This window comes from Mixophyes fleayi, chromosome 3, assembly GCF_038048845.1.
Source record: "Mixophyes fleayi isolate aMixFle1 chromosome 3, aMixFle1.hap1, whole genome shotgun sequence".
NCBI lineage: Eukaryota > Metazoa > Chordata > Amphibia > Anura > Limnodynastidae > Mixophyes > Mixophyes fleayi.
Genome location: NC_134404.1, coordinates 170,389,971 through 170,417,479, shown reverse-complemented (window position 1 = coordinate 170,417,479; position 27,509 = coordinate 170,389,971). Strand labels below are relative to the sequence as shown.

The 27,509-nt window shown below is 37.3% G+C and overlaps 1 protein-coding gene across 1 annotated transcript in view; it reads left to right on the top strand.

The window, feature by feature from the left end:
- The window catches only part of RNGTT (RNA guanylyltransferase and 5'-phosphatase), a 239,684-nt gene that overhangs the window by 5,743 nt on the left and 206,432 nt on the right, over nucleotides 1–27,509 (top strand). The window contains exons 4-7 of the mRNA XM_075202759.1: nucleotides 4,316–4,404; nucleotides 11,577–11,652; nucleotides 15,329–15,572; nucleotides 25,752–25,861. Of these exons, the coding sequence (XP_075058860.1) occupies nucleotides 4,316–4,404; nucleotides 11,577–11,652; nucleotides 15,329–15,572; nucleotides 25,752–25,861 (519 nt within the window). The remainder of the gene's footprint in view (nucleotides 1–4,315; nucleotides 4,405–11,576; nucleotides 11,653–15,328; nucleotides 15,573–25,751; nucleotides 25,862–27,509) is intronic.

Genomic DNA, 27,509 nt, shown 5'->3' with positions numbered 1-27,509 from the left:
TTCCTATTAAAGATGTGCAGATACTCCTGGGTTTTGGTTTGGCAAAACTACCCTCGTGTTTTGGATCTGGATTTCATTAAAAATGGTTAAAAAATATGGTAAAATCATGTAATTTTGAGCTGGTTTTACTTCTGCAGTAGTATTTATATAATTTACAGTCTACTCTAATTTTTAGAAAATAAGATATCCCAATATGGGCCGACCAAACAAGTGAAATGGTTTGAGAAAAGCATCCTATTTTATTCTCAATGTTATACAGCATGTGTGACACTTTGTAGAGGTAGAGCAGCAGCACTAATAAAAATCATTTTCGAAAAAATGATACACCAAGATGTGCAAAATCTATTATGTGAAAAAGTGCAAGATTGAATTGTCCTGGGACAGATTGAATTGTCCTGGGGCTGTCGCACCCACCCTTATGTTGTATATTCAAAAGGACAAGCATAGTTTAACAAACCAAGCACTTCAGCCACCGTATATAGAACACATAGAAAAACACAGAAAAAGACCAAAGTGCTAAATAACAATAATTCTACCATTATGCAGTTTAACTGCAAAGAAATTACCCAGCACTGGTTTGCAGAGATGGTTGCTATTCCCCCAAATACAAATATCAAAAAAAGAGAAAGCAAAATAGCACTGTAAGTGATTGAAGTTTGTATAACTAATCACATGTGTGTGTGTATGTATGTATGTATGTGTATATATATATATATATATATATATATATATATATATATATATATATATATAATCTAAAAGTGTATCTAATTAAAAAATATATATTCCCGTGTAAATGAAAAGATATGTATAGTATTAGAAAATTTATTGATTTATACATTTTATTAGTTAGTAAATTTCATATGGATGGATATAAGATTTTGTTTTTGCACAATTGATTATTGTATATCTAATATATATACGGGGATCTATATTCCTATATATACTTCAACGACTGTGAATACCACTTTTGTGTTTGAAGTGCTTTGTTATTTGGGCCCCTACAAGAAAAACAAAAATATTTTGGTTGTTGCTTGCGGAACTGTACAATATATAGTAAATTATTAAAATCCCTACTGGCCTTTAGGCGAACAGTGGTCATCTTTCTCATTGTTGACAATGTCAATACCCTTGTCATCATCCTCATCACTAATGTGAATATCATCAGAACACAATATTCGTTCATCCCCTCTGGAATTCAGAGTTATTGATTCTTTTTGTAATTGGCAACTCTTTTCCTCATATAATTTGTAATTTAATTTTGATGAGCACAAGTTTTTCAATGATTTTTGCAAGTAGCCTCCTACGACGATCGTTCACAATGTTCTCGGCTGTGCTAAACATTCTTTCAGAGTACACACTGGAGTGAGGGTGACTTAAATACACCATAGCTAGTTTGTACAAGGGGCTCCAAATCGCCTTTTTATCCCCTCCCAGAATTCAAGAGAGTGTGAGATGTTAATTGTACATTATCGTTAAAGTAATCCTCTACCCTTCTTGTATTACATAGTGTATTGTATTAAGACCTAGTAGAGGTGTCCATATATTTGGGCATTTCTTTTAAGCCTGACCAGATGTCCTAATCATCTTTCACATTGGTGCACTGTGACTCCTCATCAGTGTGACTTTTAGAAAAGGGTACATGTTTGTTCTGGAAGTAGCATTGTTAGAAGAAGCTGAAGCAGGGGACGTGTCATTTGCGAGTCTACCTGACAGCTTGCTCATGAGAGGCTGCTTACCTCTGTGAAGATTTGTGTCAGTTGGAAAGAAAGACATTACATATGACTTAATCCTAGGATTAAGTATGGTTGCCAAAATGTATGATCCAGTTTTAAGGTGCTGAAAACCCTTATGAGGCTAACATACTTAGCAGAATCGCTTACTTTCATCTCCTCCTTCAAGTTTTCTAGCTGCTTTTCCCTTAGCTTGATTAGGGGTACGACTTGATTCAGGCTGTCAGTGTCTGAACTCATTTTATTTGTTACAATTTTAAATGGTTTGAGTAGCCGCATAAAATGAAAGCATTTTCCACTTTACTAATATTCTTGTATTGCTACCACTAGTCACTGATTGTCAACTCTTCAATCTCTCACACCCACTTTAACACACAATTCCAGCACATTGTCATAAGCTGTGTAATTTTTGTAGTAAACCACAGCTAATCCAGTACACATTGATTGCCTTTATCACGCTCTACAACCTACTTTAATAAAACGCAGTTCCAAGCAATGGACCTCCCCACATTCTTTCAATTTTAAAATGGCAGTGGAAAACAGGAGGAGGGCTTTATATTGAAGATCCCGAACCAAAATACGTGAGATACAACATTACGCCTTGTTTTCAGATCTGAATTTGGTGGAAGAAACCAAGTCATCATTCGGTTCGGATCTTTACCCCAAAATGTGTTTTTGTCAGATTTCTGCGAATCGCTCATCTCAAATTAGTTGAATGAAGGTGTAGTACAACCTGGTGTTGACAGCACATAGGCAAGTAAATATTATACAGGGTTACCCCAAACAAACCAGTCCTTACCCTGATTATACTTTTAACAACTTGAACAAGCTTAAATTTCCCAATAAAAAAAACCAATATTCAGTGAATTTCATTTTGTAAAGACACTGGTGAGTTAGCCACACTATTATCAGATGTAGTTAAACATTTTGAATGACTTTGTCCCTGCACTAATGAACAGGATCAGAGTACCATAGTCCATATTTGCAAATCTAAACCAAATTGATTGCAGCAACATGACAATAGTATCCAAGACACGAAGATGAACTTTTAGCTCTTTGTAGACCCTGTTCATTGACATCCAACCATTTAGATGCTGCTCCTGACAATTAAAAAGTGAGTTGTGCAAGTTGGTATAATGTGCAACCTGGTGGGTTACAACATGACATACTGTAAGTTAAAGGACTGAAATCGATATTGAACATCCATAAACTTGGCATTCTTTATCTGCACTTCAGTGAGAAATTTGGGTAGAAAGATACTTGGTTGTCATTAAGTGGATTTCTTATTATGGAATATCCCTCTTTGTAGTTACACACTTTAGCATGTATGTGTCTGGCAGTTATACCCAAAGATGGAGTCCTAGTATGCTTCCTATGTGCCCGTTCAGAAGCTGGAAAGTGCTCCCTGACACAATGTTTGATCAACCAGTTAACTTGTGTTGTCATCATCATCTTCTCTGGTGCTATTCTTATTGGTTTCCTTCTTGGCCTGTTCTCTAGAACCTCCATCTTAGTAGTATAAGGTAAACCCCAGAGAGAGAGAGAGATATATATATATATATATATATATATATATATATATATATATATATATACATACAAGCATTTCTTAAGTGTCAGGCTTTTATTAACAATTACATTAAGTTTATGCAAAGAGTCAATATTTGCAGTGTTGACCCTTCTTTTTGAAGACCTCTGCAATTCGCCCTGGCATGCTGCCAATCAACTTCTGGGCTACATACTGACTGATAGCCACCCATCTTGCCTAATCAATGCTTGGAGTTTGTTAGAATTTGTGGTCTTTTGTTTGTCCACCCGCCTCTTGAGGATTGACCACAAGTTCTCAATGGGATTAAGGTCTGGGGAGTTTGCTGTCCATGGACCCAAAATTTTGATGATTTGATACCTGAGCCACTTAATTAGCACTTTTGCCTTATGGCAAGGTGCTCCATCATGCTGGAAAAGGCATTGTTCCTCACCAAACTGTTCTTGGATGGTTGGGAGAAGTCGCTTTTGGAAGATGTTTTGGTACCATTCTTTATTCACGGCTGTGTTCTTAGGCAAAAATAATGTGCAATTCCGCTACCATTACTTCTGCTTGTTTGTAAGACGTATGTATATAAAAAATGTGCTTTCTACCAGGAAGCAACAGTTATGTAACCCATGAACATAATTCCCATAAATTTATCTTTGCCATTATGTACAGTTACATAAGTAGATCGATGAAGTTCTGGTTTTTCTACCTAGCTTGTTTTTCAGACTCGTAGTTTCCAGAAATGTAATTGTGTTAATAAGGTCATGCATCCAGGGCGGCAATAAACTTTGCAGAGCATGCAAGCTTCCAGGTGTAGGAGCAGCATGGGCCAATTCGCTACTGGGATTACAAGTGCAGTAGAAAAAGTAGTAAAACCCCATTATCGGACAAAAACATACACCGATGTTTCCAGTGCATTGTACCACACATCAGTATACACCTAGCAGGATAGATATATATATATATATAACAGGTTGGGGTTTATATTAGCAAAAAATGCAACAGTTGAATTATGTTGTGTTGTTACATTGGACTTTCTGTTCTGCAGACATAGCGAATGTCCATCACCAGAAAACACTGAAACATTCATTCGTCTCTGCGAGCGATTCTTAGACAGGAACCCAGATGAGCTTATTGGTATGTGTCTAACGTTTTACTTTCTGTTATTATAAATGTCATTGTAATGTCTATTCAAGTTGCCACATTGCACATTGTGGAAATGCAATTATGTGGAGACCCTTTATGAAAACCTACTTTGACAAATCTGTATAGAGGATCTATTACATAAGGCACAAATGTTTAACTCTTGTGGGGAGCACAGTTTAAATGTTTCACATAAGTACAGTTTATTGGAGTACCTCACTCTCCATTGACATACATATCTTGTTTGTTTTTTGTGAATGTTGTGCATGTTTTAGCAGCACATTAGTTTATTGTTTTATAAAATGCTAATTTGGTGCTTTTGTCCATAACAATTACATATTTCATAACAATTTATTTTGGCTCAACAGCTGTTACCTTTCATTGTGGGATTAATTCTCCATTTTCAAATTGTTCATTTAGAGGCACAAAATACAAATACATATGACACATAATTAATTCAGTCATTAAAACTTGAGTGAATGGGAGAGCATTTAATAGACCAGGTCCCCAATAAGTGGACATTTAAAATCTGAGTTCAATGGCAAGCCCACTGTTGACAATGCAGCAACTTATTCTGTAACCTTTGCTCCTTTTCTGTAGGCCACAAAGGCCAAGGCTGTAATTGTATGAGAGAAACTCCTCAGTAAAGGGGCATTTATTCACATGCACCTTTTAGAGGTTAACTGCTATTTGAAACAGTAAAAATTCACCCAAGGTCTTTATATCAGATGAACTGGTACTGGTAAAATAATATTTTATTCGGATATTCAATTAAACTTCCCAGTTTCCATCCACTGTTTTTGCTTTTTTTTTGTTTGTCTTTCATTGTTCTTATTCCCTAATTAATTTTATGTACCTGGTCTTACACTATCTCTTCCTGCATATTACACCATAAAGTAGCCCCAAATAAAGTATTTGGTAAAAGAGAGCATAATGGACCAGGACCACAATAAGGGTTAATATTACTGGAGGTTTGGTACTGTAGTTCATGTTTTAGTAATGGAAAGATTCCACAATACTGTACATACCATATACTGGGTCGGATATATCTTTCCACATTAGGATCAATACAAATGTTTGTTTTTCCTAAAGTTAACATTTTATTTTGCTGTATATTTGTCTTTTTTGTTCAGACATTTTTCACCCTACATAGCTATAGCAACACTTTGTTGGGAACAAATAATAACATTTACTAAGCTAAAAAGGTTTGGAGAACAGGTGAAACATGGAGTAACTAGATCTGCATCGTGGAAAGAAATCAACTTTGCATTCATCCTCTTGATAGTACATATGTTGTGCGACTTTTCATGTGTGCAGCACCTACGCCATCCCTGCATAGTAATGAAAGTAGTGTGTCCACAATATTATAAAAATAGTGGTATACATATACTAAAAATTGATAAGTGACAGAGGGACCTAGAAAAGATTGGAAAGATAGTTGTGTATTGGAAATCAGAAATGTATTTCTGAAAATTTTCAGATGACTCAAAAAAAAGTGGGAATAAGAAATTCTGGCTACGCATGCAGCAATTTCAGGTAATTGATCCGATATCACACTGTGATAATAATCAAACTGAAATCGATCAGAATATGATGGTAAATACGGACAAAGGATGACTGATATTGGACAGTGTGGGTTATTTTCTCCCCCCCACCCCTTTTAAGCCGCACAATGTTCATGGGTATCTACACCTAATATTAGTCAATAGGTAGAGAGGCAATACATATATAGGGTTAAAGTCTCTTTAACAACATATTTGACTGTGGTCTGTAACACAACACTGCCTGTTATTTTGCAAAGACTCTTCAGAGAACCCATTAAGATTAGGACAAGTTGGGGTAAAGAGAGCCTAAAAAAACCTCATATATTTATGTACCATTCTAATATGCTCACCCTTTTTTCTTTTTCTTTAAAAAAATGGTATTCCTGCTGTATACAATATTACTTGATCAGCAAAGAAAGTTTAATCTGCAAGTGCTGTTTTGTTGTTTGTATGTTTTGCTACAAGAAACACTAAAACTGTCTCTGTCATCTATAAAACTGTTTGTACTGACCGATCAAGCAATGCTCTGCCACTCAGCCGGTTTAGGTTCAGCAGTCCACTTGGACCCGCACATTGCCCAGACCAGATTAAGAAACTCCTTTGGCCTCGATTTTGTCTTTAAATGTCATTTCCAGTGCAGCATCATTAACTTGTGACAGTATGATATAGAGCATTTATATTAGTCTAGCATTTAATTTCATGCTGTATGAACCAGGGCATAAGTAATGGTGCTTGCTGAACTTGGTTTTCCTTTGCTTCTCTTTATGTCTCAGGGGACAGTAGCAATGCACATCTTTAATTTGTACCATTTTTGTGCTTATATACTCAAAGTAGATTGAATATTATAGTTACTTTCAGTATAACTGCCTCTAGTACAGGAGATGTGTAACCATTACGTGAACGGAGTTGTCATAAAGTGAACTATATCTGTTTAAATACATGCTTCTCCTCATTGAACTCTTACAATCTTCTCAAGGGTTAAAAAAAAATTACCTTTTCATCGTCCTCTTTATTCCTAATCATTGCTTTCCTTCTATATTCACTGTGCATTGCTTCTGTGGCTGCTGGTCCGTGAGATGTTGCATTGAGACTGTTAAGGAATATAATAATTTCTCGTGACCTCTCTCTGGTATATCGCCAAAAATCTGTAAAATATCTTGCTGCTTAATAAACGTTGTAAAGCTCTGCCTATAGGTTGGTAATAGCAAAGAATTGGCTTCTTATCCATACACAGATTACCAACTCCCTATATTTCTTTCTCTGGCAATACCTTACCCCCTGATATGGTGAGGGAAAATATGGGGGGGGGGGGGGGGGGAATGTGGTGGTGAAAGAGGGCTGGGCTAACTTGCTTTGACCTTCCAAATGGACACAGCTGAGGGTACCATCCTGGGGGTACCACTGTCAAGGGACTGCTGGGAGCAGTAAGTAACATCTATTGTACAGATCCCAGTTGCACCTTCCACCTAGCAGCAGGAAATGGTGATTTCTGCTTTCTACTCTCTGCTCTGCAGCATGCTGAGGTCATAGTGGTATAAGGGCCTGTTTTATATTGTCTACTAGCATGGATGTAAGAGCTTACGCTTACCACTAGCCACCAAAATGAATGGCGGGGGAATCTGCTTGGCAATAGCCACCAGAATGGATATCGGGTGGTGGTCTGTTCAGCAGTAGCCAATAGAATGGAGGGGATGGGTGTGCTCAGCTCTAAGCACAATCATTTATGTCTCTGTGGGGTGGCGATCTCCGCACTAGCCACAAGGATGTATGGGGAAAGACTTTCGGGCTTACTGTTTGGTTGGGGACTTTCCCGCCGGCCACCCTTCTTGGCTATCCTTCCAGGTGGACATGCTTTTAATGACCACTTATTCAGACCTTGTTGGGTATCTTGGTTTCTGGAGCTGTTCCACCTCTACTTAGGCAGGCTTGATTGATATGGAATGCGCTGCAGGGCACGCTGGATGCTGTTGGGATGGACCTTGACCTCCGCTATGGGTTAATTCCGCTCTTCCTGAGCTGTATAAATTGCTGCAATTTCCCCGCTAGCGTGCTGCAGAGATCATATCCCTGAGTCAGCTCTATTCCCAAGGCATTCTTCAATCATTTGTGCAGTTGCAATTGGATACCCCCCCCCCCCCCCCCAAACTGTCTATTTTATACTTACTTAGAACTCTGGCAGGGCTCCCATTTCCTTTAGCTTGGCCCCTCTCTAACTTCTCAGACAGTTGGGCGCAACTAAGACCATTTCAATTTTGTATGTCAATGTCCTTTCCTTGCTTGTTCCTGATGACTTGGGCGGGTTTTGGCTGGGGTGGGAGGTGGACCTAGACCCATTGAATGGTGATGACTGGAGCGTTATTCTTGACAGTGCCAAGGAGGCCACCTCCTGTACCAGATTTAGACAAATGCAGTTGTATATATTATAGAGCTTATTAATCCCCGCACAGGCTGCACCGGATAGGTGGTGTCAGAGCTGAGAGGCGGGGAGACCCCGCCACCTTCTGGTACCTCCTCTGGGGCTGCCCTGTGGATGGAAACTTCTGGTTAGAGGGGATATGGGTATTGGGATTCCTTTGTTTCCCCAGACTTGTGTGTTCGGTCTTGGAGTGGATTTGTTGCTTGGCAGGAACGTGAGTAGATGTATTACCAATCTGCTTTTACTGCCCATTATAGCTCAAAGGTGGATGGGCCGTGATGGGTCTAGTTTTACTGCCTAGGTGATCTTGGTGATCGAGGCTGTGGGACATGAATGGTTCACCTGCCAATCCAGACATACTATGCCTAAATACTGTAATGTCTCGCTGGGCGTAGTCTAGATATGCTGTGAGATCACTGACGGCAGATTTTGACCCACCTTGAGTGTCCCTTTCTCCCTCCTCCTCCTTATATAAGCTTGCTCCTGTGTTTGTGTGTAGCTGGACAACTGGGTGTTAGGCTCAGGGATCACAGTGTTCGGTGGGGGGGAAGGGGAGACTTCACCTGTTTGATTGGGCCACACGCTACCTTGGACATTCATATATACTGTGCTTTGCATATATGCTTAACGTTTTATATGCAATTTCTTGTAGGCTTGTATATTCGGTAGAACTGGAGCTGTGTTCTAATCTGTTTTTTTTTATTTTGTTTTGTTATGTTTTCTTTATATTATTTGGAAATTTAAATAAAAATATTTGATAAAAAAAAAGTGAAATGCATTGGTGGAAGCCAATGATTCTATAACTTTTTTTTTCATGGAGGCCATTGATGGCATTGGTTTTCAGGGTGTCACTGCTAGAACATAATTAATTCTGCTACTTTCTTTATCATGCATCGGTCTTCTAACTACAATTGAGGCAGCCATTTTGCAAACAAATGTTTGTGAACTATGTCTGATGGCTCAGTGATGTTGCTAGTTCCTAGAGAATTGATAGAATGCTGGCTCAGTCTTGTGGTTTGTCTGCAACAGATACACTTTGATATATTGGGGCTTCAGCTGGAGTATCTTTAAGTTCTAGTCTGTTATGGGTCTGAGTTTGAAGATTAATTGGGTTGTTTTAGACTGCAAATCACATTAGTCAGCATCTGATCTGGAGCAATCCGGAACCATTGTCCGGCCATGCTAATGGTGCCCTGTCTGATCCTCTTTAGTGGATTAAATTATTAATTATCAGTGTTTTGTTACCCTTCATTCAATTAACCTGTGGAATATCTGCATGTATGCATTAATGGGCATAATATTATCTTGAACTGTCTTGTGTCCTGCTGGGGCTGCATCATACTGTAAAGGCTCTCAGATATATTTTATAAATGCTGGTGGGATTTTCTAGTGTGTATATAGTTTTATAGTGGGATTTTGTTGGCATGTTGGTTAGCATTGGGTCTGATTCAGACCATGTTGCTATATGAGTTTAATTTGTATGTTCTGCCCACGTCCGTGGGTTTCCTCCCACAACACACTGATGCAATATTTACGAGCTAAGCTATAGGAATGTAATTTATACTTGGTCTGTCTCTCATATTATGGTAGTAACAAATTTAGGTCAATGCTAAATGTTGTCTCCCATTATTCCGTTTTGTGAAAAAGTAATAGTGTTGACTATATTGGCTAGTATTATTATTATTATTATTAATATTTATTTATAAGGCGCTACAAGGCATCCGCAGCGCCGTACAGAGACAAACAAAATCACAATACAATGGGAGACAGCACAGTACAGTAAACACAGCAACTCAGTACGCTCAATGCACAGCTAGAGAGGGCGGGGAAGGGGGAGGGAGGATCCAAAAATGACGGGGCCCAAGAAGGGGGGCGTGGAAGACAGGGAGACCCCCAGGGGGGAGGAGGGAGCGAAAGTGGATGTGGGGTGGAGGACCTTTGAGGAGGAGGGCTAAGTAGCTGGAGAGCAGAGTTAGAAGTGGTGGAAACAGGAGGAGAGATGGCCCTGCTCAGAGGAGCGTACAATCTAAGGGGAGGGGTGGACATACAGAGAGACGCAGGGGAGAGAGGGAGAGTAGGGGGACAGAGGCAGAAGATAAGGTAGGAAGTTAAGTGGGAGACAGAAAGGCTTTAAGAAAAAGGTGGGTTTTTAGGGCCCGTTTGAAGCTGGATAGATTAGGGGAAGTTCTGATGGAGGGAGGGAGCTTGTTCCAGTGGAGGGGGGCAGCGCGGGCGAAGTCTTGGATACGCGCGTGGGAGGAGGTTATAAGGGGGGAAGAGAGGCGACGGTCAGAGGCAGAACGGAGAGGGCGGGATGGAGCATGAATAGAGAGGAGGGTGGAGATGTAGTGTGCAGTGGAGTTGGCGAGGGCCTTGTAGGTGAGTGTGAGGAGCTTAAAGAGGATTCTGAAGGGGAATGGGAGCCAGTGAAGGGCTAGGTAGAGGGGGGAGACAAAAGAGGAGCGGCGAGAGAGGAAAATAAGCCTAGCTGCAGCGTTAAGGACGGATATAGAATAGTAATAGTAATATAGAATATCATTTTTTTTTGCAATACAAAACAACAAAATTGTATATAAATGAATTATTTTAATGGAAGGCTAGTTCCAGAAATGTTGCTAACTTGGGAAAGAAATACAGACTGTAAATGGTTCTTGTAGCACATATGGAATTTGTTAACCTATAAAAGATTTATATGCAGTTCTAGTTTTGTTACTGCAAAATGTTATCCTGTGCAAAATTTACCAGTAGATGGTGCTAACTGTCTATTTTAGCTCTAACACATGGAAACAATGTATTTGTATGTTTGTGGGGGAAAAAAGTTTGGCCAAGATAAGGAGATGTAATTTCTTGCTAGGAAAGTGGTCCATGTTTATTTTGGTGCTTAGTGGCCATGGGAAACTCAAGGGGTAGAAGTACATTTTATTGAAGTTTCAAGATTCTGAAACAGTGTACTGTTAACAGGAAAACGTATTTAATTGTGGATCATTAGTAATACATTTCATTGTTTGTGCCTGTTTATATTTGCCAAAGATCTTTTTTTAAATTTAGGCAAATTTTGTATAATTTGAAGTTTATTGCATTTACTGCTATACTAAGATAAGTTAATTACCGGTATAACTTAAAATTTATGGTAAGAATGTCACCACCTTTTCTTGCTATCTCCCACTACTTGGCTGTATTTGTTGAAACTGTTGTTTCTTCCTTAGGTGTCCACTGTACACATGGGTTTAACCGAACCGGTTTCCTAATCAGTGCCTTTTTAGTTGAGAAGATGGATTGGAGGTAAGAATTCTAACTACCAACATTATTGGAACACTTCACTAGTTAAGAACTTGTCTTAAATGTTTATATCCATACCTTGAAGTGGTGTTCCTCTTTTGGAAGGATGTATACCTTTGTCACACCTGTTGTGTCTTTTTATGTCTCTCAGTTAGCTGCACTAAATCAACATATAGGAGTCAGCCAAATACAGAATTCCTTTAGCAAAGATTTGGAAACATTTCTAACCCTAATGTATAAATCTAAGTTAACATATATGGCAACATTTTGGCTTTTGAAAGAGGTGACTCCATATCCTGTGCTATAAAATGTAAATGCATTTGTTAATATTTTTCATATTTGTTTGGTGTTTATGGTTATTCTTGCCTCACAGCATGATTATAATGGATTAGATTCCAACCAAGGCACTATCTACGCACACGGGTATCTACTATCCGTGTGCGTTTGCGGTAAGGAACATGAATGATATTCTGTGTTAAAGTATTATAATTTAATCCTCTGTACTTCAACCTTTATACAAAGTAAACTATATACTACTGCCTTGGGTCTACCACATCAGCTTTTTAATACGAATGAATTCCCAGCTTTGCAGGATCTCAGAAACTGCCTGATTTCACACTTTTTATATTTACCATTACTGCCTCTTAAAACAGATGTTGATAAACCAATCTGGGTTTTTCCCCGAGAGGTTTACAGATTATCGATCATGGCTTTGCCATGTTCCAGTAAACAGAACTAATGATAACGAAAGCTGGGTACACACCTATGCAATGTCTGTATCAATTTCACCAAGGATTGAAAGTCCCGCTGAGCATGCCGATTCATGCGTTTACACCTGCACAATTTACCTTCATATCAGGGTTCTTCATCTTTGAAAAGACATCGTTCCATTGTTGATCATGATTTTTATAAAACTAAATGAACAACTGCGATGTGTTTTGGTCCTATGAAACATGATTGTGGGAGCGTACACACACTCTTGCAATATCTGACCAAATGGTCGTGAATCGTGATCTGCACGGTATTTGCATAAGTGTGTACCCAGCTGTAGACATTATTTTTTTTATTTAACCAAAATGTAATCGCTGATGCCGTGGATCTCTTACTTCACACAGTAAGAGATCCTAGAAGCAATCTGCAGAATTTATCTTAAGGTAGTACCCTTTTGATAAACATTAATCATTAGGGTACTTGGCTGTTACAATAGACTGAAACACAGTTTCGTTTTACACAAAAGGTAAATGGGTACACTCCATATTATTTCAAATTACCATCAATAAACCCCCCCCCCCCTCGGGAAAGCTGCAATTTGTCCTATCATTTTCTCATTGTACTATTACTTGGTAAATGTATTTTATCACTTCAGTCTCTCAGTTTATTCTAGAATTTTTAAGCTCAGCGAGTGTCCTTTCAATATTCTATGCCCAGCATTTTAATTTGATTATATGTAATCTGGCAATTAAACTGAAGCCACACATCAAAATGAGACATTAGCAGCATTTCCTTAAGGCAGTTTAGCTGAAGAAAAAATGTATTTATATGATAGGCAAAAAAACATGTTTGCTGGATGTGCGGTGAATGAAAATTACATTCTCCAGATTTTTCTAATGTTTGTTTTTCTTCTGTGCAGTTGGCATATTCTTTTTCCGATCTATGTGCAATTTAAAATGTTTTGTGTATCTGAATGATACATTTTTATTGTGAGCTTTACTTCATATTTTGTCAATAGCCTGCCATTTAGACATAGGGCTAGATTTACTAAGCTGCGGGTTTGAAAAATTGGGGATGTTGCCTATAGCAACCAATCAGATTCTAGCTATCATTTTGTAGAAGGTACTAAATAAATGAAAGCTAGAATCTGATTGGTTGCTATAGGCAAACTCCCCACTTTTTCAAACCCGCAGCTTAGTAAATTTAGCCCATAGAGCCAAAGTGCAGGTGTATAATACGTTCACCAAAAATAGCATATTTTATGTATTTTAAATTGGCACGTATGTTATGGTTGTAAACACGGAAATGCATGGGCAGCACGGTGGCTTAGTGGTTAGCATTTCTGCCTTACAGCACTGGGGTCATGAGTTCAAATCCCGACCATGGCCTTAAATGTGAAGAGTTTGTATGTTCTCCCCGTGTTTGCATGGGTTTCATCCGGGTGGTCCGGTTTCCTCCCACACTCCAAAAACATACTGGTAGGTTAATTGGCTGCTATCAAATTGGTGTGTGTGTGTGTGTGTGTGTGTGTGTGCGCGTGTGCGTGTGCGTGTGTGCGCGCGCGCCCCAATAGGCAGGGACTGATGTGAGTGAGTTCTCTGTACAGCGCTATGGAATTAGTGGCGCTATATAAATAAATGGTGATGATGAAATGCATCCGCATCAAGATATGCTCGCAGCACTTGATGAATGTCATTTTAGTGTAAAAGACCAATGAAAATGCTCATAGCCACGGCTAGTTGTGTCAGTTATGTGGAGGACAAAATAGGGTTCCCCTCAAAAGCCACAGCCAGCAACGGGATATGACCAGCTGGATTGGTGATGCTATACAAGGAAAGCAAACCTGCAACATGAGGTTCTCCTATCATAATGTCACACAGCCACAGCCAGTCACACGTGTTGTAGTTCTACAAGAGCCAGCATACCCAAGCTGTTTATGGCTGGATCCATAGCTGGTTACTGTCTCAGAATGTCCATGACACTCCCGATTCCCGGGAGATTAGTGTACACCTCCACGTCTTGCCCACTTCCTTAGTGTAGTGATTGGGGATGGGGCCTAGTGACATAATTAACAGCAAATTGTGTCATCCTGCCCTCCCCCCTCCTGTTGTAATTGGCCGAAAATTGTGTTGTTTAGCAGGGTTGCGGGACTTAATGTTGTGATTTGCATGGTAACACCCACAGTACTCCGCAGTTAGATCTCTCTTTGGTTTGGGAACACTGTTTTTTGCTAAAATAAATAATTTAAAAGTGCGTGTGTTGTTTTTAAATAAAAAACACTACAAAGGTTTGTGCTGGGGTAGCGGCACCAGCAACAGTTAAACCTAACTGTAATCCCCCCCCTTCCCCTCCTGTACAAATTTCTTGATGTACCAGCTCTTAAATGTTGTGCCTTTTCCTCAGTCATTCATTTGTAAACTTGCCTGATGAATGGGCCTCTTTACTCTGAAAGCTAGCAAATATAATCATTTTTTGGGTTACCCAATAAAGGTATCACTCCTATAATAATTTTATCTTTTTTGACACAAGAGTATTTTACATCACATTACATAATAAACGCAAATATGTGCAGGTATGGGATCTATCGTCCAGAATACTTGGGGTGTATGCTTTTCAAGGTGACCGGTGATTGCACTATGCCTAAAATATACTAAACTACATGAAAAAAAAAAATCACTTTTACGCATACTTCCCCTGGCACCAATGATCCAGCCTGCATGTAGAACATCATTACTTAACAGCACTAATTATTTATGTTTTACTGTCTTTTTTGGGGTTTTTTCTCTTCAATTTTCTGGTTAACAGGTCTCATACCTGTACAACCTTCTTTATATTATCATTTTAAATGTGAGATTAATTTTATCTGGTTCACTTAGTTTTTGCAATATGGTTCTTACAACTTTTTACTTTGATTTTAAATCCTGTTAGAGGCAAATGTATTTTATATTCATTTTATTTTATTTTTCAGCATTGAGGCAGCAGTAGCTACTTTTGCTCAGGCCAGACCTCCAGGTATTTACAAAGCCGATTATATCAAGGAACTTTTCCAACGTTATGGGGATGTTGAAGATGCACCCCCACCTCCTGAGCTCCCGGACTGGTGTTTTGAGGATGACGATGTGGATGATGAAGAGAATGGCATTGTTCAAGAGGCAGAGCCAGGATCTTCAGGAGCTGGGTTTAATAGAAAGAAGAAGGAACGATTAAAACTGGTACATTTTTATTTTGTTTTTAGTAACACAATTTTACATGTAATAAAAATAATAATTTTGTTATAATAGTCTTTTCTATAGCTTAATTATTATGTATGCTACATATGCTTTGATCTTTATATGCTCTCTTTGAGAACCGACTCACTATTCCATTTGAGCCAATTAGTGTGGTTGTAAGAGGACTACAAACAAAGGCTCATTTTCCTACCACATTTTTCTTATACAGTTTTTTTATATGATCATTAACGGGCATAGCCATTGTTTTTTGGATATTTTTTTATGATAACACATGAATGGCTATTTCACTCCATGAGTATTTATAATCAGATTTCTCCAATCCAATCTGGACATATTCTTTTCAGTTGTTATAACCAATACCATTAACTACATGCTGTCATGAGTAGATACTCACATTTTGAACAGTTTCTTAATTTCCTTTTCATCACTTTGAGGGTGTTTAACGGTACAATGTCAGTATACTCCAAATTGATTTTGCGACATTCCAGGTACACAATAAAAGAGTTAAAATAACTAAAATCCGTTCAATCTTAAACGGCTATTTTTTTTTTTTAGTTATAGTATTTTAAAAATCTTTTATTTTGAACAGCGATCAATTCTGATGTCAAAGTTCTCCATTCATATTTAAAATGTATCCATTTTAGCTTAAATATGTTTGACCATGTAGCATCTAGCCTGTTTGCATTGCTCGAATTCAGCTCAAATCTAAAGATGCGGTCAAAATTTTGTTCAAAACTTTTGGCTTGATTTGAAAAATTGTTTCAAGAAATAGTTTTCTAAAAATTTGAGCATTTCTAATCAAGCGTTTTTATAATAACTGAGCAAAAAAAAGCTAAAATGTTTTCTCTGACAAAATAATGACTCCTTACAGTGGGCTTCAGTATAGGTTAAGTAGCAAGATCCATTATTTTAGGGATTCTTTTTTTTTTTATTTACAGTTTCCTCAGTACCTTGATGAGTTCGCTATAATTTAACTTTTTAACCCTTTATTTTTTTCTTTCTTTTTTTTTTATTTAAATTGTGAGGTTAAAAACAAAAATAGAAGTTGGTCCTTTTTAGAATCGTTACATGTGTTGATTCTAGAAGCAAAGCAAAAACACTTTTGCGCCCCCCCCCCCCCCAGTCTGATCAATTCCCAGGAACAATTACCCCAACTGCTTAATTTTCTCATTGTAGCGGATACCATTTTTTGCAAGAGAAGCATCCAATACATGTTTAAATCCATCCAGTGGTTGTGCCATTACCTCCATCATCAGTAATTCTTAAATTCTTCGAACAGACTCCCAGCGCTTTTGCTTCTTTTGAATTTGTATCTGTAATGCAAATAATTTGTGGGTGGATTTCAATTATTGTTGAAGCTGTAGGGATGTCTTCATATTTGTAACGATAGCCATCGCTTGTGTTGAGAGTGCTTATTGGATAGCTATTGCTGCACCCAGTAAGTAAATACATGAATGCTAATGTGTCAGGTGTTCAAATTTCACCTGTCTTCTCTGGGTGGAGGTACTGTGGTTATACTTTATAACTTAGGGCCTTGATGGAAATAATGTAGTATATCATTACAAATTACATATATTACAACTTGAATTACACAACATTCCTCTTGAAATGCAATCAAAGTCTTGTTACCATGTAACAAGAATCTTACAGGGAAGTGGCTCTGACAAGACAATGAGCTGTTTAAAAAAAAAAAAAAAAAAAGTCGACCCTTTTTTCTGTTGGGTTAATTAGAGACATCATGGAACCCCCAGATGACAGGAGTGTAGCTATGTGACATTTTCATGGTGACACAAAACAACATTTTTTGTTTTGGGTGAAATTCTCTTCTAAATTATGAATCTTAATTATGAGCTGAAATTATGATGTAAAATTATTCCACAGCTTAGTTAATAAACTTAAGAGGTCAATTACATAGGATTTATTATGTTGCTTGGATTTTTATAAATGGAGAATTCTACCTATTTACAGAAATATTGGTAGTATTCCTATATTAAATTAGTTTATTACAAATCTACACTCCATAAAAATTGTCAAGTTCCCCAAAACATCACAGTTTATTGTGACAACTTGTGTTTTGAAGACCAAGGCAGCAAATTGATGGATAAGGTGGCTAAGTTTAAGTTTGAGAGAGACTATGAATAAAATGTACTGCAAGTCCAGCACCAAAGAGAGGCAAATGAAGCAACAAAAATGCTATAGTTTAACACCATGTAAGCTGGAAAAACATGATCCTAACTTAACACATATGTTGGATGCCCCTATAGTTAAGAACAGTAAAAACAACATACAAATATTCCACCAAGTTGCAAACAATTTTGAAGGAAATACATAAATGCAAGCAAATACTGGATCAAAATAAACAAACAAATATATGAGTAGTATAGCTCTATTGTATGTCAGTGACCTGTGTAAAAGAATGCATCCCTGAAAAGTACAGAACAATACTACACTAGCACTTAGAGTTGACCATATGTTTTATTATGTTTAGTTCATCTTTTTTGATTGTGTTGAACTATTGGGAGTATATATGGTATTATAATCTTCTGTTTTGTTGGGGTATCCAGCTTTATGTGCCCCTCTTTGGAATACTTCCAGCTCTCTTTGGACAGTAAATTAAAGTATTTAGCTTATACTCCGTTTTTCAATAGAGGTACTAGTAGTAACTTGCCTGTAGGGCTCATTTATTTAGAAGTTATGATATCATGAATGCCAAATGGGATAGTGAGGTAAATTGGCAGGAGGGCTAAACAATGTTGAAGGAAACTGTCATTAATATAAAAGGGATATTCTTCTCTTTAATGTAATCTTGATAATGAGAATGATAATGCTCTTGTGGACATTTGGGAGAATGGTGGACAGTTTGTGGTACTCCTGTTTTTCACATGGGGCAGTTAAAGAAAGGTATGTTAGTTTTTTGCAGTATATATGTAAACTTTTGCATATTGTACATATATAAACTTTTTCATGACACTTCGATTTTCTCATGCCTGGCAGGGGTAAGCAAGTGTAGACCAAGTACAAGAAGTGTGTGGTTGTGTAATTGAGACACAAATAGACGTAGACTCAACCGCGGAAATCCATTTTAGATGGCATATTTCTTGAAGGTGTTGGGGGAATGGTTCAATGAAGCGCAATGATAATGACTATTGGCAGCGCTGCTTGGCTGCATCTGATTGGCTGATTGTGTATAGACACCTTCAACGGATAATACTTAAGTCGTTAGTGTTTCATGAAGTGAGGGCTGTCTATTCTTATAACTTGATTGGCATATCCATGTGGATTACTGTAGAATAGAAGATCTATTTGATTTTTGAAGGGGAAATCAGCAGATGTTCGTGTTTGTATTTTCTTAAATTTTATATGGAACATGTGACTTTGGCATTTATTAATAACACTGTCGAAGACCATATTCTCTCTTTATCTTGTGTATACGACACTTTGTTATACTGTATTATATTGTGTCAAAATAGGGTAATGCAACTTTAGCATTTACTACTAACTCTGTCAAACAGCATCTATACACCATATATAAGCTATTGAGGGGCTTAAGTATACATAACTTGGTATGTTTGACTGTTTTTTAGCTGTACGATGGATGGGTTTGGCTCATTGCATGCATGTAAATGTGCATGTCTTTACCTATGTACGTTCGGAGTGCATATGCATCCACCTCTAAAGGAGGCATGTTATGTGTATTATCCCTGGCATATCTCTTTGAAATCCATAACCTTGAATACTGCTTTGTATTTGGGAAAAAAATCTTCAGTATGGTTTTAATAGTTGTAAACATCAGTTTTAATGCTGTTCTTAGGGATGTTGCCTAGGGGACTAACATCATACATTGTCATTCCATTCGAACCCTCCGTTTTGTAAATGTCACTTTAAATTATTACATAAACCACAGCCTTGTACTTGATCCCAGCAAAGAGAAAAGTAAATGTTATTTGTATTTTGTATCATTTGAAATTGACCCTCTAGGTAATGTATGTTTGCTTCCCTATGGGCTTGTATCCTTAAGGTGTCATGAAGCAGATGGCTACTCAACATGACACGGTTTATCCACTGGGATTCCTTTGATGCTTGCAGTGAGAATGAGTTTGCCGTAAATCTGTAGTTTGTAGTTGTAGCTACTGAAGACCATCTGTAGCTCTGCTCACAAGTATTGGAAGGAGAATGTTCAGCAGTCTTTTAGCATTTACAGATACAAATATTGCACGCTTGTATGGTGTTTTTAAATGGATTAGCAACTCCTTGATGCACTTAAAACCACTAAATGTTCCCCCATTTGTTATTGTCTTCCAAAGTTTCTTGATGGTTACATATAAAATGTTTCTTTTATACTGTTTATTACAGGATCTTTACGGTTTTAAAATTAATGTCCAAAAAAACATAGCTTTGTGCAATGGTTCTTACTGTTGCTTCATGATAAGCAGTGCAGATCTTTCAAACCAAATTGCATTGTATAATTTCCCCTCCATTTCTGTAGGATAACATTGATAAAAGTAGGAGGCACATAGCTCTGTAGCTTTTTTTCTGCATATTTATGACATGGTTTTGTCTCTTGAATTATATCAGATTGACCACAGAAAAAATACATTTGGCGCCAGCATGGCACTTTTTACAATGAAACCGTAATTTTAATAATTCCCTTTTGTATATAACCTATACAAAGAGTGTTTGAACATTTTTAAAAAGAAAATATCTTTTGTAAAAAGAAAAAAGGCGAACGAATGTTCTTTATACAAGATTCTCGCATCGTTCTACAAAGCCCTTTAAAAAGGTATGCCCACAACGACCTTTGCCAATGGTCACATTTATTAACAAAACATTGATGCTAAAATATCCATGAATAATAAAAGTATTAAAAACTATAGACCCAAACCACAGCCATACGTATGGAAAATAAGCATAGGATGCTGTATTATTTATTAAGAATGCATCAAATACATATAGAAATGCTGGCAAATCAAACTACGTATAATTTATATTGTAAACGAAATAAAAAATGTGGAAGCAAAAGTGTAATTTAAATCCCTTGTGGTTTGTATGCCTAAATGTGAGATACAATTCTATTTGTCCTATCCAAGAAAGGGAGTGCACCTGCTCAGCAATAGTTTTTCACATGGGGCACAGATGGCACTTAAGGAGAACGTTTTGAGACTGGATTATCAAAAAAATTATATTCATGGGCTTACCTGTTACTTGTTCTGTGTTTCCACATACACTCCTGTATTCGCAGTCTTTCCAGCAAAGTAAGGCTTGTGTGAGCATATATCGTCACATGCGTCAGAAAACTTGATTTAACTTTAAAAGTTAGTCAGTATGTGTTTAGTTATGTTACAAAGTTTGTTAGGATGTTGGTAATATTAATATGCTATTACACCATTGCAAATAATGCTTTTTAGAAATTGATAGCAATCCTGTTGTACTTTGGCTAACCACATAGTCTTGGTGGACTAAGCTTCACGCAAGATGATTATTGTTGAGTAAAAGGTCCCTTGAATCCACTGCAGATGATTTGGATGGTTTGAGGAATCAGTGGGAAATAGATATTGGCCCTTTATTAGACAAGGAGTGGGAAATGGTTACAGACAGTACTAAAGGTTATACTTCATCATTAAAATTTCAACAAATACAGGTGTTTATCTTACACAGGGCCTACTTTACCCCTATTAGATTGGCAAAATTTCGCCCGGATGCTACCCCTAACTGTCCGAAATGCAATTCGATCAATGCTAACTTTTGGCACCTTCTATGGGAGTGTTCATGTATACAAATCTTCTGGCGAAGGATCAGGAGATGTATTCAGGTTACTGGAATTGAAGTGTCTCTTAGTTCACCGGCCACTTGTCTCTTTGGGCTCCGATTGAATGGGAAAGTTAATAAACTGACAAAAATGTACATTTCACAGTTATTGATGTTGGCTAAGGTCTGTATAGCGAGGCTGTGGATGGCCCCGACGAGTCCCACGGTTAAAAATTGGAAGGCACTGGTCAATACCACCATAAGGCACGAGAGATTTGTTTATACTAGCAGACAGGCTCTGAAGGAATTTGAGAATATATGGTACAGATGGTTAGAGTCTCCATTCTATCCTATGTCATCTAGTACAGATGCTCTATCTACTTAAATGTATGGCTACCGCAGTTCTTATAATAGGTATCTGAGTCCATGTAATAAACCCTGCATGTGTAACATACTTATGTATAAGCATTTACGATGTATGATCCTGAATGAATATAGCACATTTATAATTATTATGCTTTAATGTAATCTTGTAAATTCCTTTAATTCATTTAATTCTGATATGTATGCGATTGTTTTTCTTTTCTTTTTGTTGTTTAGTATGTTTATATCTTAAAAAATTTCAATAAAAATACTGGATTTAAAAAAAAAAAAAAAAAAAGGTCCCTTGTATTGGGCCACATTTTATAACTGCAAACTGGTAGAGACATAACTTGGAGCGACAATTTTTATCTTTTTTTTTTTGGTACTGCCTAGTGTCTCTTCACTGTTTTGGCAAAAATATCCCCCATCTTAGAGTATGTAGTCATATAATATACAGTATAAAAGTGTTGTGTTCTCAGATGTTTACTCTGTGTGGTGATCTCATTCTTTGTTCACAAATTGTTGAATTAGAGTTTGTTCATCATGCCCTCATACTGTGCTTTTGAATTACCACATTTTATAGTGGGGAGGTTCCATGTTAGTGATCTTTGAGCCATCCCCTTTCTGTACAGATATGCGCCCGGGCCATCCCCCTCAATGACCGACATTAACATCCAAAAAGTTGATTTGGTGACCATCCTATTGCGTGAAAAGTTGTATTGAGCATTTCTACTACTATATGTTCAGTGATTTCTGTCATTCCAGTAGTACATTTTCAGAGCCAGTCCAAAACTGCAAACTGGTTTTCTATGTAATGTTAAAAAAATTTCACCGGCCCTCTTGCTATAGATAACCATAATATAGTTCAACTCGAAATCTTAATTATACAAATTTTCCAATAGGTTTCACATCAGTACCAATAGGTATATATGACCGTTATTTTTAAAACATGTTTTTTTTAAAAAAAAAAAAATGTGATGGAAGGCTAGCTCCAGTAGAGATTTGATTACATAAGCTCCATATCTTTAGATATCACCTCAGAAACAATCCAAAATTCTTGTTTTTGGGAACTCAAAGTATATAAATTTGAGATGCCAGTCGACACCAGAAAATATCCTGAAGGTAGTTTTTTTTTAACTTGTGATAACCTATTTCGAAAATTGGTGTACCTTTTAATAAGTTCATATAATAAAAAAAAATAGTCAAATAGTCAAATTATTCTCTTATTTTTTTTTTTAAATAAGAAATATCACAATAAGTTCTACATAATGGACCAATCAAACACTAAAATATACAAACAATACAACTGCGGTCTTGTGAGATATATTGTGCTGCTTCTTATAAAGGTCCTGCAAAATGGTTGTTGAATTTAAAATGTAATTCAACTTTTAGGCTGCAAGAACTGATCCTCAGGCTGAAACATTATTAGAGATAACAGTAATAGAAACTGCATCATTTTTTTGACATCTTAAGGATGGAAAAATGAATTGTGGCAGATGGAACAATAATCCATCCATATATTCCTGTTACACAATAGCTCAACCTTTATCTGCAGGATGGTTAAAAATATTGGGATCTGAGACTAAAGCTTTTAGGGCAGAATGCTACAAGAACCTTGATTTGAGACTTATTTATGTTGGGATATCCCTGCTTGAACACGCTACTCGTTTGTAGCTCAATATTGATGTTGGTAGATACTAGATCAAATTTGCTATTGGGCATTGAAGGAAATCCTGTGGAGCTAGTTTAGCAAAAAAGAAGAAAATGAATCGAGTTGTTATAGCAAATGATAAACCCTAATTAAGAAATGCAAATTGTATACTATATCTGTTGAACTCTCCCTGAGAATTTGAGCTCTCTTCTTCCATTCCCCCCCCCCCCTCTTCTGTCTTGAAAAAAATGTCAAATGGCTGCTAGTTTAGCACCAGAAATGCACAATCTAGACATGCGACGGTTATTCCAATTGTCTACAGCTTTGTTGGCATCATTCCAAAGACTCCTGCGACGTACATATTTATGAGTTCTTGTGATAACGTTTTGAGAGGAAGTACTAAACATGATCTCTACAAAATGTCCATAAGTACCCTTATTCTGTTCTCTGTCTTCTTTAAAGACTTTTAGACATTGGGGCCCTGATTCATGTTCGCATGCAACTTGTGTTTAAAAAAAAAAAAAAAAAAAAAGAGCACAGAACTTGAGCGTAGTTTCGACTGTATTCAAATCCATGGATTGTGTGTCACTTTCTGATGTTTGTCCAAAATCTCAGATTCAGATTTTTTCTGAAACAGTCTATTATAGTGATCCTTAGTTTTATTGTGTCCCGGCAACTTCAGTCTATCATAAACCTACAGGCCGCCCAACATATTTGAGATTGAACAGCTTTCACCCAGCACACATAAAGAAGTCCATCATTTACAGCCAAGCTCTGAGATACATTCAGATTTGTTCAGACAGTGAAGACAGAAACTAACATCTGCTAGCACTGAAAATACATTCCTACAACAAGGATACCATCCAATAGTTATAGATGAACAGATCCACAGGGCTACAAGGATCCCAAAGAGTAGCCTTCTGGATTACAAACAGAAGGAGGTTAACAGCAGGGTGCCCCTAGTGGTCACTTACAATCCCCACATCAACATCTTGGGGAAAATTGCTGCTGACCTTCAATCCATATTTCAGAAAGACAATAGACTGAAGGAAATATTCCAAGATTCACCTCTCCTTTCATACAAACAGCCTCCAAATTTAAGAAATCTCCCCGTTAGAAGTGTCCTCTCATCACCATCAGAGACTGGCACCTTCCCTTGCAAAAACAAAAAATGCAAAAACCTGCACCCATGTCCTACCAACAAACACAGTCCACATACCCAAAACACAATGGGACACTAAAATCACTGACACATTCTCATGTACATCCTCCAATGTGGTATACATGATACAGTGTACAAGGTGCCCTGAGTGAATTTACATTGGAGAGACCAGAAACTACAATCCATGATGAATCTACACAGACACACAATAAAGAAAAGTCTGGACACCCCCGTGGGTAAAACTTCTCTGGACCAGGACACAGAGTGACAGATTTGAAAGTCCTAATACTGAAAGGTCTTTTTAAAAATGACAGGGAAAGAAAAATCTGGGAATTTAAGCTGATAAGAACATTCAAGTCATTGACACAAGGGCTCAATCTAACACCTGGATTTATGACCCACTACTTGGACACACTTCATATCCCACAGTAAAGTGACTACAGATCTCTGAACTCTTAGGACTTTACGCTTCCATCCGTAACGAAAACCTCAGCTTTATTACTTTAGCTTATCTTAATGATATATTCCCCCTCCCCCCTGTACAAATTTCTTGATGTAACGCCTCTTAAATGTTTCTTATTTATTCATTTGTAAAGTTGCCTGATGAAGGGTCCTCTGTGCTCTGAAAGCTAGCAAATATAATAATATTTTTTTTGGTTAGCCAATAAAGGTATCGCTCCTATAATACCTTTGTCTTTTTTAACACGAAAGTATTTAACATCGCATCGATTTTTCTGGCTAACACGTTACTGCCATAATAATTATTAAAAATATTTTTTTTGCTACACATCAGTGTTCATTAACAATATTCCAGTTGGTTTAAATTTTTATATAGTGATGCTTCCTTTATAATTTTTTGTCTGTGTATTTATTACATAAAGAGTGATGGTGGTAGTTTCAAGCAGGGAGAGCTATCAAACAGGCAAAGTATTATTATTATAGAGTTGCTTTAATTGTCTGATTCAATATTTTTTCTGAGTGTTATTCCATTTGGTTAAGTATGTTCATTATTTGTTTATAGATGTTAATAATATGTTTAGTTTTATCTCTCGGAACATACTGTTTTGTTTTTTGTTTTATATTTCTTGCTATTTTAAAACTGATTTGCTTAAAACGTTTTCTTATCTAACTTTGAAAGAATCTAAAGATGTAACTGTTATTATGCTACTTCAGCAAGTAAGTGACTTTCTTGTCCCAGATATGTTTGACAATAAATAATGTGTCCTTTTTATTTCCGTAGGGTGCAATATTTTTAGAAGGTGTGGCAGTAAAACATGTAGCTCAAATAACGACACAACCAAAACTTGGAGAAACACAGAGGAAATGTCAGCAGTTCAGCTCCTGGGAAGGGTATGCACATTCTTGCTTGTCTTACATTCACCAATCCATCTGTGTTTTTTGGGAACTGAAGCACTATATAGGATGGTGCAGCACAACCATAACACATTTGAACCATGACTATTAAACACATTGCAATGATTTACCCAACCTTTCTTCTGCAGATTTATTCACAACTAATGCTTTTTTTTTTCTTTTTCTGTGATGACAACCTGCAAAAGACACATCCCACACTATATTTACATTGAATGCTGGATGGCCCGTGGCTGTTGCTAGCTACGTCCTCTTGTGGTTATGGGCTATCTAGCTTACACTGTGATCACAGAAGAGGTGATTTGCTGCAGAATGGGAAATCTGTTTTGGTTCCGTCATATGTTCGTGCCTTTATTTCTGCAAAACCGCATAGGTTTGTGTAGCAAGATGGTCATTGTTTGCAGAGGTGTAGAAGTTTTGCACAGGCTAAGAGAAAAGGGGAGGTTGTATTGAGTGAAAGTGTTACTTACAAACTACGAAATAGTCGCAGTGGAGCAGTGCAAAACAAGATTTAAATTTTTGGGTTGATTATTTTTAAATGAGGTAAATCGGTGAGGAAGAGGTGCCTTTTGCTGTTATTTCAATCACTCTAATAAAAACATTCCCAATGACCACTTTCTTTCATGGGCAGTGTAAGCTATAAATGCGGCTAAAGTGAGCCGTATTTTTGGAGAATAACAAGAAAGTTTTATTTTAGTGAAAGGGGTCAAATTAAAGTGGTAGGTGCTTGGACTTTGTGTCATTTACATTTTTTTATTTTTTTTTACCTCCGTGTGCCTTTTTCAGATTTTTCCACCTCTCTGCACTTCTAGTTTGCGGGGGATCTCCTTAGTGTGGAGTGGAGGCATGCGCATTCAGGTTGAAGCTGGCCATCCAGGTGCATCAGTGCCATGCTAAAGTGTGCTTTGTAAATGAGGCCCAATGTATACTCCAAAGGGATTAATGGGACCTATACCGAGTGATGTTAAACCTGCTGGTTGCATCTCAGGCAGGATGAATCAGGGTTGCAAGAAAGCACCCCTAGAGGCCCGCATAGAGATGATTGTACAACACTAGTCCTCTGAATTAGACAAAATTGAAAGGATATCCTTATCTAAACTCATGAATGAAATAGGAAAATAGCTGATTCACTCCTGTAATTGATCTATGTAGAAATATACGCTTCTTCAGAGAAGTCTTTGCTGCTTCAATTAAAATTTTTGACAATACAATGAGACCTGTGCACTTTCAATTATTATATTCACTGCTGTAATTGGGGCTATTTTGCTAAAAACCCTATTGCAAATCATGGATAGTTTAATATTAAAATTTGTTTACAGCCATTGTCCAATGGTGTTACTTCAGACACTTTGCAATTGAAACTATACTACTGCAGTTACACTAAAATGTTCCTAGAAGCCCAGAAGAAAATGGAGGTGACATTAGTGTTGATTTAATTGAAACCAATATATTTTTTTTCATATCCATTCTTTTACACCTCCATTTACATTCTACAGAGTCCATGAAACCAGGCTAACTTTGGGTTTTCTGAGCAGCTGTCAAGTGTTCTTTATAGATTTACTTGGTGAGACCATAAAAAAATCTACTTCATATGTCTTCATTTAAAATGTAATGGGTGTTTCTGTGC